Here is a 21,019-nt window from a genome sequence, read left to right as displayed (position 1 = left end):
TTTCATGATGCGCCTCTCGTGCATGGGGAACATTTCCTGTATTTGGCATGGACGATATTCCCAATGTACGATTGGGATGCGCTGTAGGGTATGCTGTCTATTAATCAATAAAATTGTCGTTTAATCGGGACCCGGAAAGGTCAGTGGGTGACCATGTAATTGTAACGTAATCACTTCAATCGTCTGGTCTGGTGTGGTTCAACGTTCAAGTCTGACAACGCTGTTGCCATGCCATCAAACCCTATAATTGCTTCAACAAAACAATCTTGGCTTGGGGTTGCTTTCAAATCCAAATCCTATTACGTACAATGAACTCCCTTAGTCTTTACAGACGTATAACCGTGTGTGGGATATATGTATTGTCATCTTCCTAGGTATACAAACATAAATAAAGCCCTTGAGTTTGAGAGGGCACAAGTGGACAGATGGATGGCTGGATTTTTTTTTTCTTTTTATTTTTTGCAACCTGATAGATATTCATATTAATAATTGTATTTTGATTTAGATAATTTTTGTGAAATATTAGATAACATAAACGGATGTCGGGGTTGGGCTCAGGCCTGGACATTCTCTGTTATAGTTTGGTTTACTACTACAATGGAAGTATGATAAAGATTATAGAGAAGTGTGAAGCTGAGAACAGAGCAAAATATAAGTAACCCTCCCAGTCATTTTGCAACCAGGAGTACAATTTTTACAAACTGCATAGCAAAGCTGGTTGGAGTATTGGAGTAAAATTAAACATGGTAACATGCTCTTTACAACTTCACTATTTTCACCTACTGTTTTAATGACAAAGAATGATCTTATATAAACTTCATCCATCTTCTGTGTGAATGACAGGAAAAGAAATTTGCTTTCTCTAGCTGTTGCTATGATATGCTTTTAACGCTCCTAGAAGCCACAACTGATCCTTTTCAGTACTTTACCTCATTCAGTAGGCTCAAGTCGCAAACTAAGATGTCACAAAATAAGACTGTATATCACCCTGCTTTCTCAGATAAAGCAGCAACAAGCTCTGTTCGGGCTTTCTCAAGGGCCATTGACAAATTCTCAGGCTCTCTTCCGCCTGCTTGGGCAAAATTAGGCTTTCCACCCCCTCCACCACCACACAACTTCGCTATGGGCCCTATAAATTTTCCAGCATGTATTCCCAGACCAACAACCCCTGGACTAAATGCAGCAATCAAGCTCACTCTCCCTTCACCCGGGCAAGAGCCCAAAACCACAGCTACTGGATCTTGTAGTGTATCCATTAGATGCTCAGCAGCACTCCTTAGGGAATCAGTATCAACATCATCCATATTCTCGACAAGAACCCTGGCAGGCAAATACTATTTTCTTAAAAAAAACAAGCATAAAATGAGCCAATATTATCAGTCAAAGAAGCAGTTGCAAGTAAATCACCATATTTTGGAAGTTCATGCATCTTTTATTACCTTATTTCTTTTATTATCTTATTTTGAAATCTTCAGAAAATGGAAAATGAAACATCGATATAGCCTGTCTTGATGCCATGCCAAATGAAATCACTTTATTGTACTGTTCCTTAGCATTTGAACTTGCACTATAGCCATGCAAAATGCAGTTATGCTTCTTAAGAAAAACTGGAAATGTACTCTTTTATTTAAAAACCTGAGATGCCCTCATTCTAATTTTTTGTTAATAACCAGGAATGGTTGCATTTTTGGTGTTGAACTTTGCCTCAACTGTAAAGGCAAATTACAACAACTTTTTCTTTTTTCATTTTCCCATGGCATCAAAACAGGCTTTAAGTCAGTATAATACACTGTATACATCCAATAGTTCAAACTTTCACTTCCCTAGAAAACTACCTTGACATACCATAACATCTTTTCACTTATTCTATCTTGAGAAGCCAAATTACTTATTCCCCTGCTATAGAAAGGGCTTTCTAGCAATAAGAACTTGAATTTTGCTCAGAGGAAATTAGATGATTATTACTTGATCCTTATAGAAGCTCCAAGTGTGAGTGCCTTGCCAGCAATAGTTGCCGCTTTGAATACTGCTGCCTTTGCACGTACAGCTGACACTTCGTTCCTCACCATCCGTAACTCCTCCAAAAGGTTTTCAACTCTGTCTGTTACCTTTTCAGCTTTTACCTTTGACAATGACATTTCATATGGTTTAGAATCACTTGTGATATTTCCAAATATTCACACATAAATATAACAATATTCACAAGCCAAATAATACCATCGGAATAGAGATACTTTTGTAATAGATAAATACACTTTTATTTAGGTAATCACTAATTAATATGCTTGAGATTTCATTTCTCTAATTGGACAAGCTCCAGAGAAAACAATACGTTATGCATCCTTTTCCGTCTTTGACATGTCAATATATGCAGGCAGATTGATTTTCTTGAGATCTTTGACCAAAACCCATTTTGCAAGATAGAGAATGATAGTTCTGGTGCTTTAATCAGACAGGACTGAAACAGTTAAAAACTATAGATATGTTTTCTCTTGGAAAATAGCAGATGGACCTTCATCTTATCTTCTAATAGATGTATAAACTAATAGAAGAAGAGAAGATCTGATGTAATTTTAAAATGATGGAAGAATTGTGTGAAAATAAGTTCCTAACCCAGCTCAGTTAACTAGAAGAGGAAGAGAGTGAAGATAAATTTTAACATGAATACAATATAACTATATATTTCAGATATAGAAGGGAACATTGAGTTTAGTGGCAGAAGGGGAAGAAGAAAGACTCCCAAGTAGGAACTTTTAACCTTAGTTGGGCTCTAAAATTTTGTTTCCCATGAAAATCATCAGTTGGAATGTGAGGAGCTTAGGGAATGCAAGGAAAAGGAGGTTAATTAAAGACCTGCTCAGAAGGAATAGGCCTGATATAGTGATTGTTAAAAGACTGGTTAAAGTGTGTTTTTTTTTTCTGTTAGTGTCGCAGAGGTACTATTGTAATTCCCCTTGTCTTTATGTTATGTTTAGTCGCCCTTATATAAATATTAAAAAGCTAGCGTCACCAGCATCTTTTGGTGCTTTCAAATCTCTCTTCTCTCTTTCTCTCCTCTCCCTTCTCTTCACTTCAGTTCTGGACAAGATGGTACCATAGCAGGCTCATCGGATCTGAAAGGAGATCAAGTTCTCTACTTTCTCCCCTTCTCATCGTGCTACTGATTTTTTTTTTGAAGAACCAAGGTATTTTCTTTCGGACTGATCTCAGAAGCTTTGTTCTCCTCTTCTTTATTTTTTTCCTGATTGTGTATCAGGACAGACCTAAAAAAAGGAAAAAACCAATCGGATGTGAAGTGATCAGCACCTGTACCTTCCTTTTTTGTAGGATCGAGTGATCCTTGTGGTGGTTGTAGGTCAGAGGTGACCTGTTTGTGCTGCGACAGCAGCTTTGTGAAGTGTGTATAGGTCGGAGATGACTTGTGTGTGCTGTAACAGCAGTGCAGTGGGTAATTTGTAGGTCGGTTATGACCTATAGGTACTGCAACAGCAGAGAAAAATTGTTTTATGGTGACTGAAGTGCTGTAGTTGATCTAGAAGGTGGCTGCCTGCGTTTTTTTATTATTTCTGGTGCAGAATTTTTTTTCCATAATTAACACAGCGTGTGAAAGGGAAAATAAGTTGGACAGACCGGTTATTCAACCTCTTCTAGTGTGATCTAAACCAGCTATCATGAATAGTGAAGACTCAGTCACTTCCAGTGTTTCGTCAATGCAAAATGGACTGAGTGGGGGTATGGATTTATCCTTCTCCATGGCTGTCATACCTCTTGATGGTTTGAATTATTTAGAATGGTCGAAGGTAGACCTGTTCATGGGCCGGGTGGCCCGACGAGCCGGCCCGGCCCCCGAATGGGCTTGAACATGTTTATAGGCCCGCAGACTTAAACTCGAACCAAAAAGCCCGACCCACAATAAATTCGAGCCGGGCTCGGGTTTTGTCAAAATAGCCCGGCCCGAGCTCGGCCCGGCCCGACCTAAATTTAGACTTAAAAATGGGTTATGTGATTATGTCCATTTGAATAAATTTTTTGATTTAAGAATGTAAAAATGTTTTTTGAAACGTAAAAGAAAGGGAAAAAAACCATCTTGTAGGCCCATTGTTCATTTAAATAGGAAAAAAAGCCATCTGAATTTTTAATTCTAATTTGAATAGGCAAATTGTAATTTTTTTTATTAGGTCGGGCTTTGGGCTTGGGCTCGGGCTTCAGGCTTTTTATTAAGGCTGGGCTCGGGCCCAAGTTATAGGCCCGTTGGTCAGGCCAGGCTCGGGCTCGGGCCTAGCGTATTTCCATTAATGATGAGTAAAAGCCCGGCCTGGCCCATGAACAGGTCTAGTCGAAGGGGATTAGACTATACATTACTGCAAGGGGAAAAATAAGCTATATAACTGGCAGAATTAAAGAATGTAGTTCTGGGAGTGCTGAGCATGATAGATGGAACCGGGAGAACAGCATGGTAATGTCATGGCTCCTAGTGTCTATGCAACCTCAAGTGAGAAGAAATTTTATGTGGGCTGAAATAGCTTATGAGATTTGGGAACAAGCCAAGTCAACCTATTCTAAATTGAGACACTATGCAAAGATCTATCAGCTACAGGCAGAATCCTCTACTTGCAAATGCAAACAGGGGAGAAGAGTCTCTCTGTGTACTACACAAACTTGTCTTCCATCTAGAAAGAGTTAAATCATTATCAGAGTGTAGATTGAAAGTGTGATGAAGATGCAAAAGCATATAAGTCTCTTGTTTCTTAGCAAAGGGTCTTTGTCTTCCTCCTTGGCTTGAATCCTATATATGAATCCATTAGAGTACAGATCCTTGGAAGCAAGGATCTCCCTTCAAGAGGTATATGCTCTAGTACAGTCAAAGGAAAGTAGAAGAAATCTGATGAATAATTCTAGGGGAAATTCTTTTAAGAAGGGAGACTCTCAGAAAAGAGTGGATGACAAAGAAAAATTATGGTGCACCCATTGATAGAAGCCTTGACACACTCGTGACACATGTTGGGACCTTCATGGGAAGCCGGAATGAGCTTAGGAATTGAGTAAGAAACAGGGCTCAGATCTGAATAAGATGCTAAGTCAACAAGGTCTAAGAAAATTCACTACAACAAAACATGGCCACTCAGGAGACTCAGCCCCTTACTACTACTACAGTTTATACATACACCATTGGTTCTGACCCTAGGGAGATTAATTCCTTCTGCGATCATTTAGAGATTTATGGTAAGGCAATTTGCCAGATGGATGCCCCTCCATCAACTTCATATGCGTCTACATCAGGTAATTCTACCACAGCTCTCCATGTATCGTCTCATTCCTCTGACTCTCATTGGATAATTGATTCTGGAGCATCAAAACATATGACTGATAAGTCTACCTACTTTCAGACCTATCATCTTCTCTCTGGAAGAGACAAAGTCAGACTGGTTGATGGCTCATTCTCTACCATAGCTGGTCAAGGGACTATTTCTCTTCCCTTTGGTCCTACACTCCCTAATGTTTTACATGTTCATCAATTCCCTATTAATTTGTTTTCTATTAGTAGTATAACCAATTCTTTAAACTATTCAGTAACCTTCTTCCCTTCTTATTGTGTAATTCAGGATTTGGACTCGGGGAAGATGATTGGTAGAGGGCGTATGGTGGATGATGTCTACTTGTTGGAGAGTAAGGCTGGCCTTGCAGTCACAAAGTCTAAGAGTCTGTCTATTAAGAGTCAAGCCTATTTATGGCATAGTTGTCTTGGTCATTTATCCTTTGATTCCTTAAAGATTGTGTTTCCAGAGTTGTTTAAGTCAATATTAGTGTCATAGTTGGTATGTCAAACTTGTCAATTGAGTAAACATTGTAGAACTCATTTTTCTTCAAGGAATAATAAATCTGAATTTCATTTTCATATTGTTCACTCTGATGTTTGAGGTCTAGTTACTTTACCATCTGAAAGTGGCTACAAGTATTTTATTAACTTTATTGATGATTATTCCCGGTATACATGGGTATATCCCATGCAAACTAGGGATGAAGTACCAAAAATTATCCAAGATTTCCAAAGAATGATTTTCACCCAATTTCAAACCGAAATCCAAATCTTTCAATCTGATAATGCCAAAGAATACTTCCATAATGATAGTAGAAACCACTATCTGCTGATTCGGTCAAACTTCTTGTGAAAGGAAGAGGAGAAAGTTGTAGATTTCAGCAATAGAAAGAGAAAAGAGAAGAAAGGAGAAGAAGGTCAACTAGGATTGTGTGTGAATACCCTAGCCGCCAGCCCCTCATTCTATTTATATTTAACTTAAATATGAGATATTACAAAGATGCCCTTAGTAGGGCGGTAACTCAAACTAAATAGTTACAACCCTTTTAAAAATAAAAACTAATGGGCCCAAGGCCCAACAACTTAATTTAAAAGAAAATAAACTAAACACAAATCAGCCCACTCAACAACACTGTTTTGACTGTTGCTACAGTAGTCCGAACAGGAAGAGGAGAAGAAGAAGAAAAGAAGGGTCTGTCGAAAATCTGATGGATAAACCCATTCAGTCGACCCCCTTAATCTATATTAGATTCTAATCATAGTTACAAAGACAGAAATGACCTTACTTAAGTGTGGGACAGAGTAACTCTAATAACACTGCCACATAAGCAAGTTACTTAATAAACAGAAGAAGACTAAACTACCCCTATTCGGCACATCTTAACACTCCCCCTCAAGCTGGAGAATATATGTCATATAATCCCAGCTTGTTACATAGATAGTTCACTTTCCCTGAGCTTAGAGCTTTTGTAAACAAATCTGTCCATTGGTCATTGGAGCCCACATGTTCTGTATTTCTCTCTCTGGCAAGAACCTTCTCTCTCACAAAGTGGCAATCAACCTCTATGTGCTTTGTTCTCTCATGAAAGATAGGATTGGATGAGATATGTAGTGCAGCTTGGTTGTCACAGTACAATTTCATAGGTTTATCCATGTGAAACCCAATTTCTTGTAGGAGATTCCTCAGCCACACTAATTCATAGGTAGTGTGAGCCATGGCCCTATATTCGGCTTCATCACTGCTTCTGGCTACAACCATCTGCTTTTTACTCTTCCATGTCACAAGATTTCCTCCCAGAAATGTGCAATAGCCTGTAGTAGATCTTCTGTCACTCACTGAGCCTGCCCAGTCTGCATCTGTATACCCAACTACTTCAAGTTTTCCTCCTAGTTTATACAATAGCCCACAGCCTGGAACTCCTTTCAGATTCCTCACAATTCTAAGGACTGCATCCCAGTGAGGTATACGAGGGTTCTGCATGAATTGGCTCACCACACTGACTGCAAAGGAGATGTTGGGTCTCGTGATAGTCAAATAGTTCAGCTTTCCCACTAGTTGTCTATACCTTCTAGGATCTTCAAATACTTCTCCTATATCACTGCTCAACTTAACATTTGGTTCCATAGGGGTCTCAACCGGTTTTGCACCTAACAATCCTATTTCTTCCAATAGATCAAGGACATATTTCCTTTGGCACAGATTCACACCTTGTTTTGACCTGGCAACCTCTATTCCCAAGAAATACTTTAATGTTCCAAGGTCCTTTGTTTGAAAATGATTTTGCAGAAATACCTTTAGTTTGACAATCCCCAATTTATCACTACCAGTGATGACAATATCATCCACATAGACCACTAATAAAATCTTCTCAGCTTCTGAGTCATAGCTAAACACTGAGTGATCAACCTGGCATTTCTTCATTCCAAAACTCTTCACCACTTTGCTGAACTTCCCAAACCAAGCACGTGGAGATTGCTTCAACCCATAAATTGCTTTCTTCAGCCTGTACACCTTACCATCCTCCCCCTGAGCAACAAACCCAGGTGGTTGCTTCATATATACCTCCTCCACTAGATCACCATGGAGGAAGGCATTCTTTATGTCAAGTTGAAGGAGAGGCCAAGCATACATAACTGCCAAGGAAATTAGGACACGAACGGAACCAATTTTAGCCACCGGAGAGAATGTCTCCATATAGTCCACACCATATACCTGTGAGTAACCTTTAGCAACAAGTCTGGCCTTCAGACGCTCCACACTACCATCTGGCAAGTATTTCACAGTATACACCCATTTACAGCCCACAACATGCTTCCCAGGTGGAAGAGTAGTAAGTTCCCACATTTGAGTATGTTGAAGAGCAGAAAGTTCCTCCTCCATTGCCTGCCGCCATCCAGGTGAACTAAGAGCTTCTTAAACATTGTTAGGTAGGGAAATAGAAGACAAAAGTGAAACAAACTGGTGATGTGAGGCAGAAAGACGAGATAATGAAACAAAATTGGAAATGGGGTGGAGTGTGGAACTACGTTTACCTTTCCATAAGGCAATGGGTAGGTCAAGATCTGAAGGTTCAGCAATAGGAGCCATGAGAGGATCCGCAAATGAGGTAGAAGCAGGAGGAGGGGCCGGTGTCGTTCGACGTGTATACACTTGTCGAATCGGTGGTCGTTCAGTGGTGACATACACTGGATGAGGAGATGAGTCTACTCCAACAGCAGCCTCTGGAACTGAATCACTAACAGGAAGAGAAAGATGAGGTAAGGATGAGGACAAGGGTGCTTCATGACTGGAGAAGAAGGGGACAAACTCAAAAAATGTGACATCAGGGCAGACATAGCACTTTTGGGCAATAGGATTATAACACTTGTACCCTTTTTGAGTCCGAGAGTAGCCAAGGAAGACACATTTAATTGAGCGTGCATCTAGCTTGTCTATTCCAGGACTCAGATTATGAACAAAGCACACACAACCAAAGACATGAGGAGTTAATGGAAACGGAGATAAAGTGGGAAACAAGATGGAGAAGGGGGACCAACCATGAAGAATAAAAGAGGGCATCCGATTAATGAGAAAACATGCAGTGAGTACAGCATCACTCCAAAACCGTTCAGGAACATGCATGTGGTGAAGCATAGACCGAGCAATTTCAAGAAGATGACAATTCTTCCGTTCAGCCACCCCATTTTGTTGAGGGGTGAAAGCACACGAGGTCTGATGAATAATGCCATGCTGTTCTAAATACTGTTGAAATGCAGTAAGAAATTATTCACGACCATTATCTGAAAGAAGAATTTTGATTGAAACACCAAATTGTGTGCGTATTTCAGCATGGAATTTTTGAAAAATGGAAAATAATTCACTTCTTTCTTTCATTAAGTAAATCCATGCCATTCTTGAACAATCATCAATAAAGGAGACAAAATACTTGTACCCATTATAAGACTCTATTTTGATCAGACCCCAAACATCTGAGTGAACCAAAGAAAAAGGACTCAACATACAACTCTCAACTCTTGGATTGAAGGACACACGACGGTGTTTACCAAACTGACAACTGACTCAATGATGGAACCAACATCTTGAGGACCTTGAGAGATGGATGTCCCAGTCGGCAATGCCATTGTAGAGGAGTAAGGGAAGTCTGAAGTGCAATTGAAGATCCACCGCCGTCAAGGTAATACAATCCACCAGCTTCATGCCCCCCACCAATCTTCTTCACCGTCTTGAGATCCTGAAAAACACGTGGAAGGAAAGAAGGTAATAGAACAGTTAAGAGCTTTGGTTATTTTACTAACAGACATAAGATTGAATGGAAACTTAGGTACGTATAAAACAGATGATAAAGGGACAAAAGCCAAGTCAACATTACCAACACCATAGATGGGAGATGAGGACCTATTGGCAAGTGTAACAGTTTGTGGTGTGGAGGTTTCAGCAAGAGAAGAGAACACACCTGGAGTCCCGGTCATATGATCTGAGGCTCCAGAGTCAATAATCCAGGAAGGAGTTTTAGATGACATACAAGCGATACCTGATTGAGCATATGTGGCAGTGGTATGCTGTGAAGTAGTTTGAAGGAACCGTTCATACTCATCACGCGGAACACTCACCATCTCCCTCCCACAAGTAGATGTAGATGTGGAAGGTGTTAGGTCTGCCAGTTTACTGTCACTAATAGCAACCTCGCCTGCTATAGCATGATTAGCCCATTTAGAGGGAGAGCCATGTAGATCATAACAGAAATTCACTGTGTGTCCATCCCAGCACAATGAGTACACTTCCTTGTAGAGTTATTTTTTCCTCTGCCACAGCCTCCCCCTGAGTCACGGCCACCCCTACCAATCATGGAATTGCCACGGCCCCCTCTGGAATGACCTCCCCCTCTTGTACTATGTCCACCACCTCTAGTTGTCACAAGTGCTGATCTATCATACTGTGTGGGGTTCTCTGTCTGGCCCAAAGAGATTCTACCAAGTCTTGAGAATACTTCCTCAAGTGTAGGAAGAGTAGAGCCCCCCAATATTTGAGCTCTAACTGGTTCATATTCCGACTTCAGCCCCACTAAAAATCTTGTAACATCTAGCTGCTCCCTTTGCTGTTGCTGAACTTAAATATTTGGAGTAAGGGGATGATAGACATTGAATTCATTCCTTATATTCTTCATGCAGGCATAGTACTCTTCTAGTGTTTTGGTTCCTTGTTGTAAATCAAAGTACTCCTGATACAGCTGATATACTCTTGTTGTGTTATCTTGTCCAGAATATAGCTTCTTAGCATGCTCCCATATATCCTTAGCCATATCAAGGAACATGAAGTTGGCACTGATTTTGGGTTCCATACTATTCCACAACCAAGTCATGATTTGAGCATCTTCTTGTTCCCAATCATCAAACCCTGGAGAGTCAACCGGTGGCTTCTCATCTCTAACATGCTTTGCTTTCTTCTTTGCCTTGAGAAAAACTTCCACTGATTTAGCCCATGGAACATAGTTCTCCCCATTTAGCTTAATTGAGGTCATTTGTACTCCTAGGTAGTCGGAGGAAATTACTACACTAGGTTTCTGATCATTGTAGCCATCTCCTATTGCTGCCATTGTACTCTTTCACAGTTGTCTCTAACTTTACTTCTCAGCTACAAGTTGATTGATGTTGTTCATAGTTTGATATTTCGGCACCCAGTTCAGACTTATTTAACACACTTAAGAGGGCATCACACAACCACAAGGAGTTCGGTAAGGTCACTGCATTCTACCTTACACCACTCGGCCACTTATAGCAGCCCTAACACCATTCAACGACTTACAGCATCCCTACACCATTCGGCTACTGCACACACAGCCCTTCCTAGGGCAACAATGAACCTAGTTCTCTAGGTTCTACTCAGTACAACAGCTTCTTGTAGGGTTTCTACCCAGAAATATAAGTAACACTAGAAGAAGAGAGAACTGACCTTCCTTTGAGAATATCAATCAACCATTCACTACTGAAGTCACTTTCCTTGTTGAAGAAGGTTATGCGCAACAGAGAGACAAGCTGTAATGTTTCTGACCTAGCGCGAACCAGTTCTCTCCATCGACTGATCAGAAACGAAGGTGAAGAGTCACGAACAATGCTGAGGTGCTTTACCAACTGACTTAGGTCAGGAGCATGGCTCCGATACCATGTTTCGACTGTTGCTACAATAATCCGAACAGGAAGAGAAGAAGAAGAAGAAGAAGAAGAAGAAGAAGAAGGGTCTGTCGAAAATCTGATGGATAAACCCATTCAGTCGACCCCCTTAATCTATATTAGATTCTAATCATAGTTACAAAGACAGAAATGACCTTACTTAAGTGTGGGACAGAGTAACTCTAATAACACTGCCACATAAGCAAGTTACTTAATAAACAGAAGAAGACTAAACTACCCCTATTCAGCACATCTTAACAAACACAAATTGGTGGCCCCACTCAACACTCCCCCTCAAGTTGGGAGTAGATGTCACACATTCCCAACTTGCGTAGATCATGCTCCAGCTTATTCTTTGCAACGCCTTTTGTGAGAACATCAGCACGCTGCAGATCATAAGAAATGTATGGAAGACAAACTTCTCCAGAAGTTAACCTTTCTCTAATAAAATGTCTATCTACTTCAATGTGCTTAGTTCGGTCTGGACTGGATTATGGGCAATATTAATTGCTTCCTGGTTATCGCGGTATAACATCATAGGTTCTTCTGCCTGTACACCGATTTCTTCTAACAGAGAACGGATCCAGAGAAGTTCTGAAACTCCATGTGCCATGGCCTAATATTCGGCTTCTGCACTTGATCTTGCCACAACTGTTTGTTTTTTACTCTTCCATGAGACTAGGTTACCCCCAACTAGGGTGCACACTCCTGAAGTTGATCTTCTGTCATCAAGGCATCCTGCCCAATTTGCATTTGTATAAGCCTCTAGCTTCAACTGTCCATGATCAGTAAACAATATGCCTCTGCCTGGATGTCCCTTCAAATAAGCAAGGATCCTGTCAATTGCCTTCCAATGCTGGTCTCGTGGAGCATGCATGTATTGACTCAGTACACTTACTGCATAGGAGATGTCTGGTCTTGTCATACACAAGTATAGTAGCCGACCCACAAGTCTTTGGTATCTCCCAAGGTCCTTTATTCACCTTCTGATGCACTGATTCTATGGTTCTGATCAATGGGGGTGCTAGCTGCCTTTGTTCCAAGCTTCCCTGTCTCTTGGAGAAGGTCCAAGACATACTTCCTTTGAGAGATAATAATTCCATGTTTCGATCTTGCAACTTTGATGCCTAAGAAGTATCTCAGTTCTCCAAGATCCTTAATCTCAAATTTCTTATGCAGGTTCCTCTTCAGACTATCAATCTCACTCAGATCATTCCCAATGACAATAATATCATCCACATAAACAATCAAGATTGACACCAAAGATCCCCTACGCTTCACAAACAATGTGTGATCAGATTGAGTTTGAGTGTAGCCAAAAACAATAAAGGCCTTTCTGAATTTGTCAAACCATGCTCTGGGAGATTGTTTCAAGCCATATAGTGACTTCTTCAGCTTGCATACCTTTCCCTTTTCAGCATTATCATAAAGACCAGCTGGAAGATCCATATACACCTCTTCTTGCAGATCCCCATTTAGGAAAGCATTCTTCACATCCAGTTGAAACAAGGGCCAAGAGTATGAGGCAACAAGAGAAAGGAGTATCCGAACAGAGGTCATCTTTGCAACTGGCGCAAATGTCTCTAGATAATCAATGCCATAGGTCTGTGTGTACCCTTTCGGAACAAGTCTTGCCTTGTACCTCTCTATACTTCCATCTACCTTATACTCTATTGTGTAAACCCATCTGCATCCAACTATCTCCTTGCCTTCTGGTAGGTCCACAATCTCCAATGTCTGATTTTTAATCAAAGCCTCCATCTCTTCCTGCATAGCTATCTTCCACTCAGGTTTGGAGAGAGCCTCACTAACACCCTTGGGTATAGACACTGGTTCAAGAGAAGAGAGAAAAGCACGGTAGGGAGGAGAAAGTCCACTGTAGGATAAGTACTGTGAAATACAATGAGCAGTGCACTTTCTCTTCCCTTTTCTAAGAGCAATAGGGAGATCAAGGTTATCTGTAACAATGTTAGTAGGACCAATGGGAACTGAAATAGTAGTGGGATCAAGAAGAATACCTGAATCCGTATCAGCCGAATCTGGAGTCTCCAAGGGATCGAAAGGAAGTGGTGGTGTGAGTTCTGCTGTAGTGGAATCAACTGCCTAATGAAGTCTCTGCTGTGAGTAATGTTGTGAGACGGAACGCAAAGGAGGTGGCAATGTAGGTGACATCGGGTGGTGGTCAGGCACAGGAGTAGACACAGGGACTGGAACTGGGAGAGGGATAGATTGCTGACTTACTTCCCCAAAACACTCCCCCTGAGAAGGATTCCTTGAGAAGAAGTACGTAGATTCAAAAAAGGTAATGTCCATAGTAATAAACCGGTTCCTAGAGATTGGATCATAGCAACGGTACCCTTTTTGATTCTCTGCATATCCAAGGAAGACACATTTCTTTGCCTTAGGATCAAGCTTCGAACGGTAAGGACCGAGGATATGCACAAATCAGACACACCCAAACACCCTTAGAGGAATATGAAACATCTCCCCCTGAGGAAAAAAAAGGCTGAATGGAGTGCTGAATCCAAGTATACGAGAAGGCACCCTGTTAATCAAATATACTACCGTGAGAACTACATCACCCCAAAAATGAACCGGAACTGTAGCTGTGATCATCATGCTTCTTGTCGTCTCAACAATGTGTTTGTTCTTCCTCTCTACAACACCATTCTACTGTGGACTGTAGGAGCAACTACTCTGATGGACAACACCATACTCCAACAGATATGAGGCAAGATGTCTCTCAAAATATTCCCTAGCATTGTCAGATCTGAACATCTTTATTCTCGTTCCAAACTGTGTTAGTACCATCTGGTGGAATTGCCTCACCAAGGATGGTACTTCATTATGGGATTTTATCAGGTAAATCCAGGAATATCAAGAGAAATCATCCACAAACAAGAGAAAATAGCGATAGCCACCCATAGAGGGAACATGATAAGGGCCCCACACATCCGAATAAATAACATCAAAAAAAGAAGAACATCTTTTATTACTAGGTTTAAAAGAGTGTCTACAATGCTTTCCAAGTTCACAACCTTCACACTTCAAACTTAAGACTCACAGACTCAAACAATTTTGGAAACAAAGAACTCAAAGAAAAAAAAGACAAATGACCCAGACGATTATGCCAAAGTATAATTGATCCACAGATTTTGACTCACTGTCCCTGCTAACATGATAACTTTGGTGAAGAGGAAGAGCATCCATGAGGTAGATTCCATTCACTTCACGACCACTCCCAATCGTCCTCTTTGAATCCAGATCCTACAAAATACAATGTCCAGGAGAAAAAATTACTGAGCAGTTTAGATTCTTAGTCAAACTACTAACATATAATAAATCGATGCTCAATCTAGGCACATGGAGGACAGAGGGTAAACAAATGGAATCATTAATCTTGACAGATCCCTTCCCAACAATAGGAACATGGGATCCATCAGCTGTGGAGACCCTATCTCTGCCAGAACAGAGTTGGTAAGAGGAGAAAATAGTGGAGCAATGGGTCATGTGCTATGAGGCTCCAGAGTCTATAATCCAAGGAGATCTCTCCTTACCTAAAGCATAAACATAGTTTGCAGTGACATGTGAACTACCTGTGTGGGCAAAGGAGGTAGCGTGAGCTCCACCTGTGCTACCTGTACCTTGTTGTCCGCTTGCGGCTGAACTGGAACTAGTTGTATTCCTTTGATTCAGAAGTAACCTAAACCTCTCAAGCTTGGCCCTTACTGCAGCAGCTGCAACGGACTCCAAAGCAACTGTAGTAGGGGGGGTCGGAGTGTCACCAGTAACTACCATGTGCGCATTTCCTTCTTATTCTTCAATCTGGTCGGCACAAGATGTGAGTGAAGCTTCCAACAAGTATCTCTTGTATGCTTAGGCTTCTTACAGTAGTCACGGACTAAGTCCCTTTTGTCTTCCTTCTTGTTTTCATTGCCATTCTGTTTAGATTTCACAACACTTACCATAGCGGACTTATCAGAAATGAGATTCTTCATCATTACATCCCTCCTGCACTCCTCTCTTAACACAAAGGCATATGCTTGGGAGAGAGTGACACTATCGTGCAATGTCATACTCAGGGTTAAGGCCAGCAAGGAATTCAAATACCCTATACTTCTCTAAGTGTCTTTGATAGGTAGTTGCATCCTTGGTGGTTTCCCAAGCAAAAGTCTCTAGATGGTCGATCTCCTGCCACAGGGTCTTAAGGTCTGAAAAATAGGCTGCAACAGATCTATCTCCCTGCCTTGTAGCAATAATCTGATTTCTCAGTTGATAAGCCCTAACAACATTCTCCCTTTGTGAATAGGTTTCTGCAACCCCATCCCATATCTCCTTAGCAGTATTTTCCCATAAAAAATTTTACTTATATGTGGCAACATGGAATTACACAACCATGTCATTACACAACATGGAATTCTCCTGCACCCACCGGGAGTTGCCAGTTTCACGTTTCACCTCTTCACCAGTAATATACCCCAATTTTCCACGAGCCCCAATGGCCATCTTTGCATATTGGGACCATTCCAAGTAGTTTGTACCATCCAACCTAACTGTAGTAATGGTCCCAGCTCTGAAGGGGTCTCCAGCACCTCCTCCCACAGGTCTCATTTCATTCCCGGGCTTATATTCAACTCTCTGTCCCTCCATGCTTCTCGAAAGGGTATAGAAAACAAATAAAAAATGCAACAAGAACAAACAAAACACCTTCTGGAACCAACGACACTCCTTTGGTGTCCTGGACTTTCTTCTCACGAAAGATTCCTTTTTTGTGGAATGGGAGAAGAGAGAGAAAAAGCAACCGCCCTCTCTAGAAGCCTCCAAACCACGTGGGACTTGAATTGCCCCTTATAAAAAAACTCCAAGGAACCCTAAAAAATTAGGACGCCACTACCTAGGTCAAAATTGAAGAGTCCAACAAAAACAAGACTCTTCCCCTTTCTCCAGTTTTTCCTGATTCTGATGAGAAACCCTAGACTAGCTACAGGGCATACAGATCCATCAAGAAAATCCAAAAACTGGGCTTACCTGAGAGCTTCGATCAACCTCTTAAATCTCCATGCAGTCGGCCTATTTAGGGCTGCATGAGAGAATCACTTCCAGAACCTTCAACCTGCTCTGATACCAAGTAGAAACCACTATCTGCTGATTTGGTCAAGCTTCTTGTGAAAGGAAGAGGAGAAAGTTGTAGATTTCAATAATAGAAAGAGAAAAGAGAAGAAAGGAGAAGAAGGTCAACTAGGATTGTGTGTGATAACCCTAGCCGCCAGCCCCTCATTCTATTTATATTTAACTTAAACATGAGATATTACAAAGATGCCCTTAGTAGGGCGGCAACTCAAACTAAATAGCTACAACCCTTTTAAAAATAAAAACTAATGGGCCCAAGGCCCAACAACTTCTTAATTTAAAAGAAAATAAACTAAACACAAATCGGCCCACTCAACAACACAAATCGGTGGCCCCACTCAACAATGATCTTACGGAGTTCTTTGCTTCACGTGGATCACTCCACCATAGCCCCTGTGCTCAAACACCACAATAAAATGGTGTTGTTGAAAGAAAGAACCGTCATCTTCTTGAAGTAGCTCGGAGACTATTGATTCATATGAATGTCCCCAAACGTTTTTGGCTTGAAACTATCCTTTGTGCTACCTATCTCATTAACCACATGCCCTCTCGTTGGTTAGAGTACAAAGCCCTGCATCAGCTTTTGTTTTCCAAGGCTCCTCTTTTGTCTATTCCTCTCCGTATTTTGGTTGTCGTTGCTTTGTTCAAAACCTATTACCCACTCGTGGGAAATTAGATCCTTGTGCTATTCCTTGCATATTGTTGGATACCCTACAAATCAAAAGGGGTACTGGTGCTTTGATCCCGCTTATCGAAAATATGATGTTTCCATGGGTGTCTCCTTTTTTTATAGTGAACCTTTCTTTCTTGTTTCTCCTTAGGAGCAGTGTAGGCATGAGGACAAACAGGTTCAGAATCCTCCTCTACCACAGATTCAGCTCCCTCCTCTACCTAATCCTCCTTCCTTCCGTGTTTTCTGGCGTCGTCATGAAGGCCAACCAAGTTCAAGAGCTATGGAGCATCAAGAAGCTATACCACCAATGCCATCACATTCTCCAAGGACGGATTCTACCCATCCAGGTACCTTAGTTCCCATTGATATTTCTGACCCTATTGCTATTAATACCTCAAGTGCTGATGATCTTAACCTTCCTATTGCTCTCTGGAAGCGTGTTAGATCTTGCACCACCAAGCACCCCATTTCCTACTTTGTTTCCTATGAAAACATTTCACCTTCCTTTCAGGCATTCCTCTCTTCCATTGACAGTGTCCCTACTCCTAAGAATGTGGCAGAAGCTCTCTCAGTGCCTGAATGGACAGATGCAATGAAGGAAGAGATTAATGCATTACATAAAAATGGTACATGGGAATCGGTGGATCTTCCTGAGGAAAAATAACTAGTTGGATGTAAATGGGTATTTACAGTGAAACATAGGGTTGATGGCATAGTGGAAAGGTATAAAGCTCATCTAGTGGCTAAAGGGTTCACTCAAGTGTATGGGGCGGATTATGCATAAACTTTTGCACCAGTTGCTAAGATGGACTCCATTAGGGTTCTCTTCTCTTTAGCTACTAACTTCAATTGGGACCTTCACCAATTGGACATCAAGAATGCATTTCTAAATGGACATCAAGAATGCATTACATAAAAATGGTACAATCGTCTGGTTTTCGGGCTCAAGGTAATGAACAAAAGGTATGCAGGTTAAAAAAGTCTTTATATGGCCTAAAACAATCACCAAGAGCTTGGTTCAGCATATTCTAGGTAGTTGTACAACAAAAGGGCTACAAGCAATGCCAATCTGACCATACATTGTGAAAAGAGAGGAAGGGAAAATTGCAGCCCTAATAGTGTATGTTGATGATATAGTTATCACTGGTGAATGGAAAGATGAAATTCAAAGATTGAAAGGGTTTCTTGCTACTAAGTTTGAGATGAAAGATCTAGGCCCTCTGAATACTTTCTTGGAATTGAAGTTGCCCGCTCACAAAAGGTTATCTTCATTTCTTAGAGAAAGTATGTCCTAGATCTGTTATAGGATACAGGAAAGTTGGGAGTGAAACCAATTGATTCTCCTATTGATCCTAATCACAAATTAAGTGATTGCTCAGGTGAATCCATCAAGCAATTTCAGAGGCTTGTAAGAAGACTGCTATATCTCTCCATTACTCCGCCAGACATTGCTTATGCTGTGGGTGTTCTTAGTCAATTCATACATGCCCCTAAGACCACCCGCCTTGAAGCAACTGAAAGAATTCTCAGATACCTTAAGAAATTCCCAGGTGAAAGTTTATTGTTCTAAAAGCACGGATATTTGAAGGTTGAAGTGTATACTGATGCAAATTGGGCAGGATCACTGGATGATAGGAAGTCTACCAGTGGCTACTGTACCTTTGTGGGAGGAAACCTAGTCACTTAGAGAAGCAAAAAGCAAAATGTTGTGGCTAGATCTAGTGCTGAAGCTGAATATGGAGCAATGTCTCATGGAGTGGCTGAAATAATGTGGTTAAAAAATCTATTGAGTGAACTGGGATTTATAGTTGATGGACCTATGACTTTATATTGCAATAACAGTGAAGCCATAAACATTGCTGCTAACCCAGTACTGCATGATAGAACCAAGCACATTGAAGTAGACAAGCATTTTATCAGAGAGAAGGTTGTCAAAGGGGAAGTGTGGGCTCCCTATGTCAGGTCCGAAGATCAACTTGCAAACATCTTCACAAAAGGGCTACATCATCTGCAACACAATGATCTATGTGACAAGTTGGGCATGATTGACATCTATGTCCCAAGGGGAGTGTTAAAAGACTAGTTTGTTATGTTGACTGATTTTATGTATTGTTGGTTCGGCTGATAAGTGTACATGTTAGTTAGTATTGGGCTTTATGTTGTTAGGTACTGGGCCTTTGTTATTGGGCCTAAGTCTGTTTAGTGTTTTAAGCAGTCTGGGTGTCCCATCACTAATCAGGGGCATTCCAGACATTTCATGTAACACTGCATTGTACTCTATTTTAAATAATAGTACTGTCAACTGGGTTACTCTGTTCGACATTCTCAGCACTTGTTTGTCTTCACCTCTCTTCTACTGCTTCAGCCACAACCTTCCAGCAAACATGGTATCAAAGCATTGAGTGATATTCTGGTTACAGCTGATGTCAACTCTTCTCTCTTGCTTTCTTTCTCTCTGTTTTTTATCTTGGTTGCTACGGTGAAACCCTAGAGTTGCTGTAGAACAGAACAAGGTTCGAACCTAGGGTTTCCCTTGGTTGTAGGGCACAAGGGAAGTAAGACCCAGAAGTTGATGTCCTACTAGACTGCTTCAATAGCCATTCGGCTGCTAAGAGAGGTCTGTATAGGACAGACCTAGGTTGAGGACTGATTTCAGCAGTCCTAGTATTGGTCGTAGGGGTGAGCACACTCTACAATAGGAGAAGTCGAAGCCCAAGAGAAGTCTGCATAGTGCAATGGTGGAGAGCTCTTAGTTTCAGGTCAGTTACTAGCTCACAGAATACTTCTTGCTGCTGTAACTAGACCATTTCAGAACTGTGACAGTCTCAGCAAGTCTGAAACAGTGTTACGAGCTGTCAAAACCTTCTTCACTACTATAACTGGTCCACTTCAGACCTGTGACCACTTCGGCTAGTCTGAAACAGTGTTATCTACACAAAGTCTGCAACCAAGATTTCTTCAATATCTGGAGAGGTCTATTCTAGGGATAATAGACCTGGTGGGAGGTCTTCAAATCTGGAGAACCCAAATCTGCACAGCTTGCAGATTACAAGTGTGTTGCTGGATGAGTACAACTTCAGGGAGTGGTCCGTTTTTGCAATACTTTTTTATTACTTCCCGTGAACTCACAGGTTATTTAGATGGGAAGAAGAAGGAGCCCGAAGTTGGCAGTGTAGAGTATGCAGTGTGGCGCAAGCAGAATGCCACAGTTATGTCCTGGTTGCTTGCTTCTATGACTCCACGAGTTGCCAAGACTGTTCAACACTTTCCCACAACAGCTAAGATTTGGGAAAAGGTGTCAAAAACCTATGGACAGAAGAAAAACAATGCTAGAATTTACAGGTTGAACTAAGACATTGCTGCTTTAAGGCAAGGGGATATGACAGTTGCAACATATTTTGCAACTCTGGAAGGATTGTGGGAAGAACTTGATCATCACTTGATTCTGGATTGAGAGAATGCCAAGGACAAGGAGAGACATGATAAGCAGATTGAAGAGAATAGAGCCTTTAAGTTCTTAGCTGGCCTGGACCCAGTGTATGAGGGTTGTTGAGCAAGAGCAAGAGAAGAGAAGAGAAGAGAGGGAGAGAAGAGAGGAGAGTCGACAGGATTGAAAGCCCCTACAGAATACTGTAGGCGAGTGCATAACTTATTATTTATACTAGTCTAGTCGTACAACATAAAGAGGAGAAAATTACAACAGTACCCTTGCGGTACTAAACCTGGGTACA

The 21,019-nt window shown here is 41.2% G+C and overlaps 1 protein-coding gene across 1 annotated transcript in view; it reads right to left on the bottom strand.

Annotated features, from left to right (window-relative positions):
* Positions 1–628: 628 nt before the first annotated feature.
* EMB1030 (Alanyl-tRNA synthetase, class IIc) overlaps positions 629–21,019 on the bottom strand; it is a 54,579-nt gene continuing 34,188 nt past the window's right edge. The window contains exons 12-13 of the mRNA XM_088951436.1: positions 1,966–2,123; positions 629–1,320 (exon numbers count right to left, since the gene is read on the bottom strand). Of these exons, the coding sequence (XP_088807562.1) occupies positions 984–1,320; positions 1,966–2,123 (495 nt within the window). The 3' untranslated portion in view covers positions 629–983. The remainder of the gene's footprint in view (positions 1,321–1,965; positions 2,124–21,019) is intronic.

Source organism: Nelumbo lutea, chromosome 6 (assembly GCF_056320005.1).
Source record: "Nelumbo lutea isolate HS-2025 chromosome 6, American lotus-T2T, whole genome shotgun sequence".
Classification (NCBI taxonomy): domain Eukaryota; kingdom Viridiplantae; phylum Streptophyta; class Magnoliopsida; order Proteales; family Nelumbonaceae; genus Nelumbo; species Nelumbo lutea.
The sequence above is the reverse complement of the archived record's forward strand: the minus strand, read 5'-3'. Positions and strand labels throughout refer to the sequence as shown.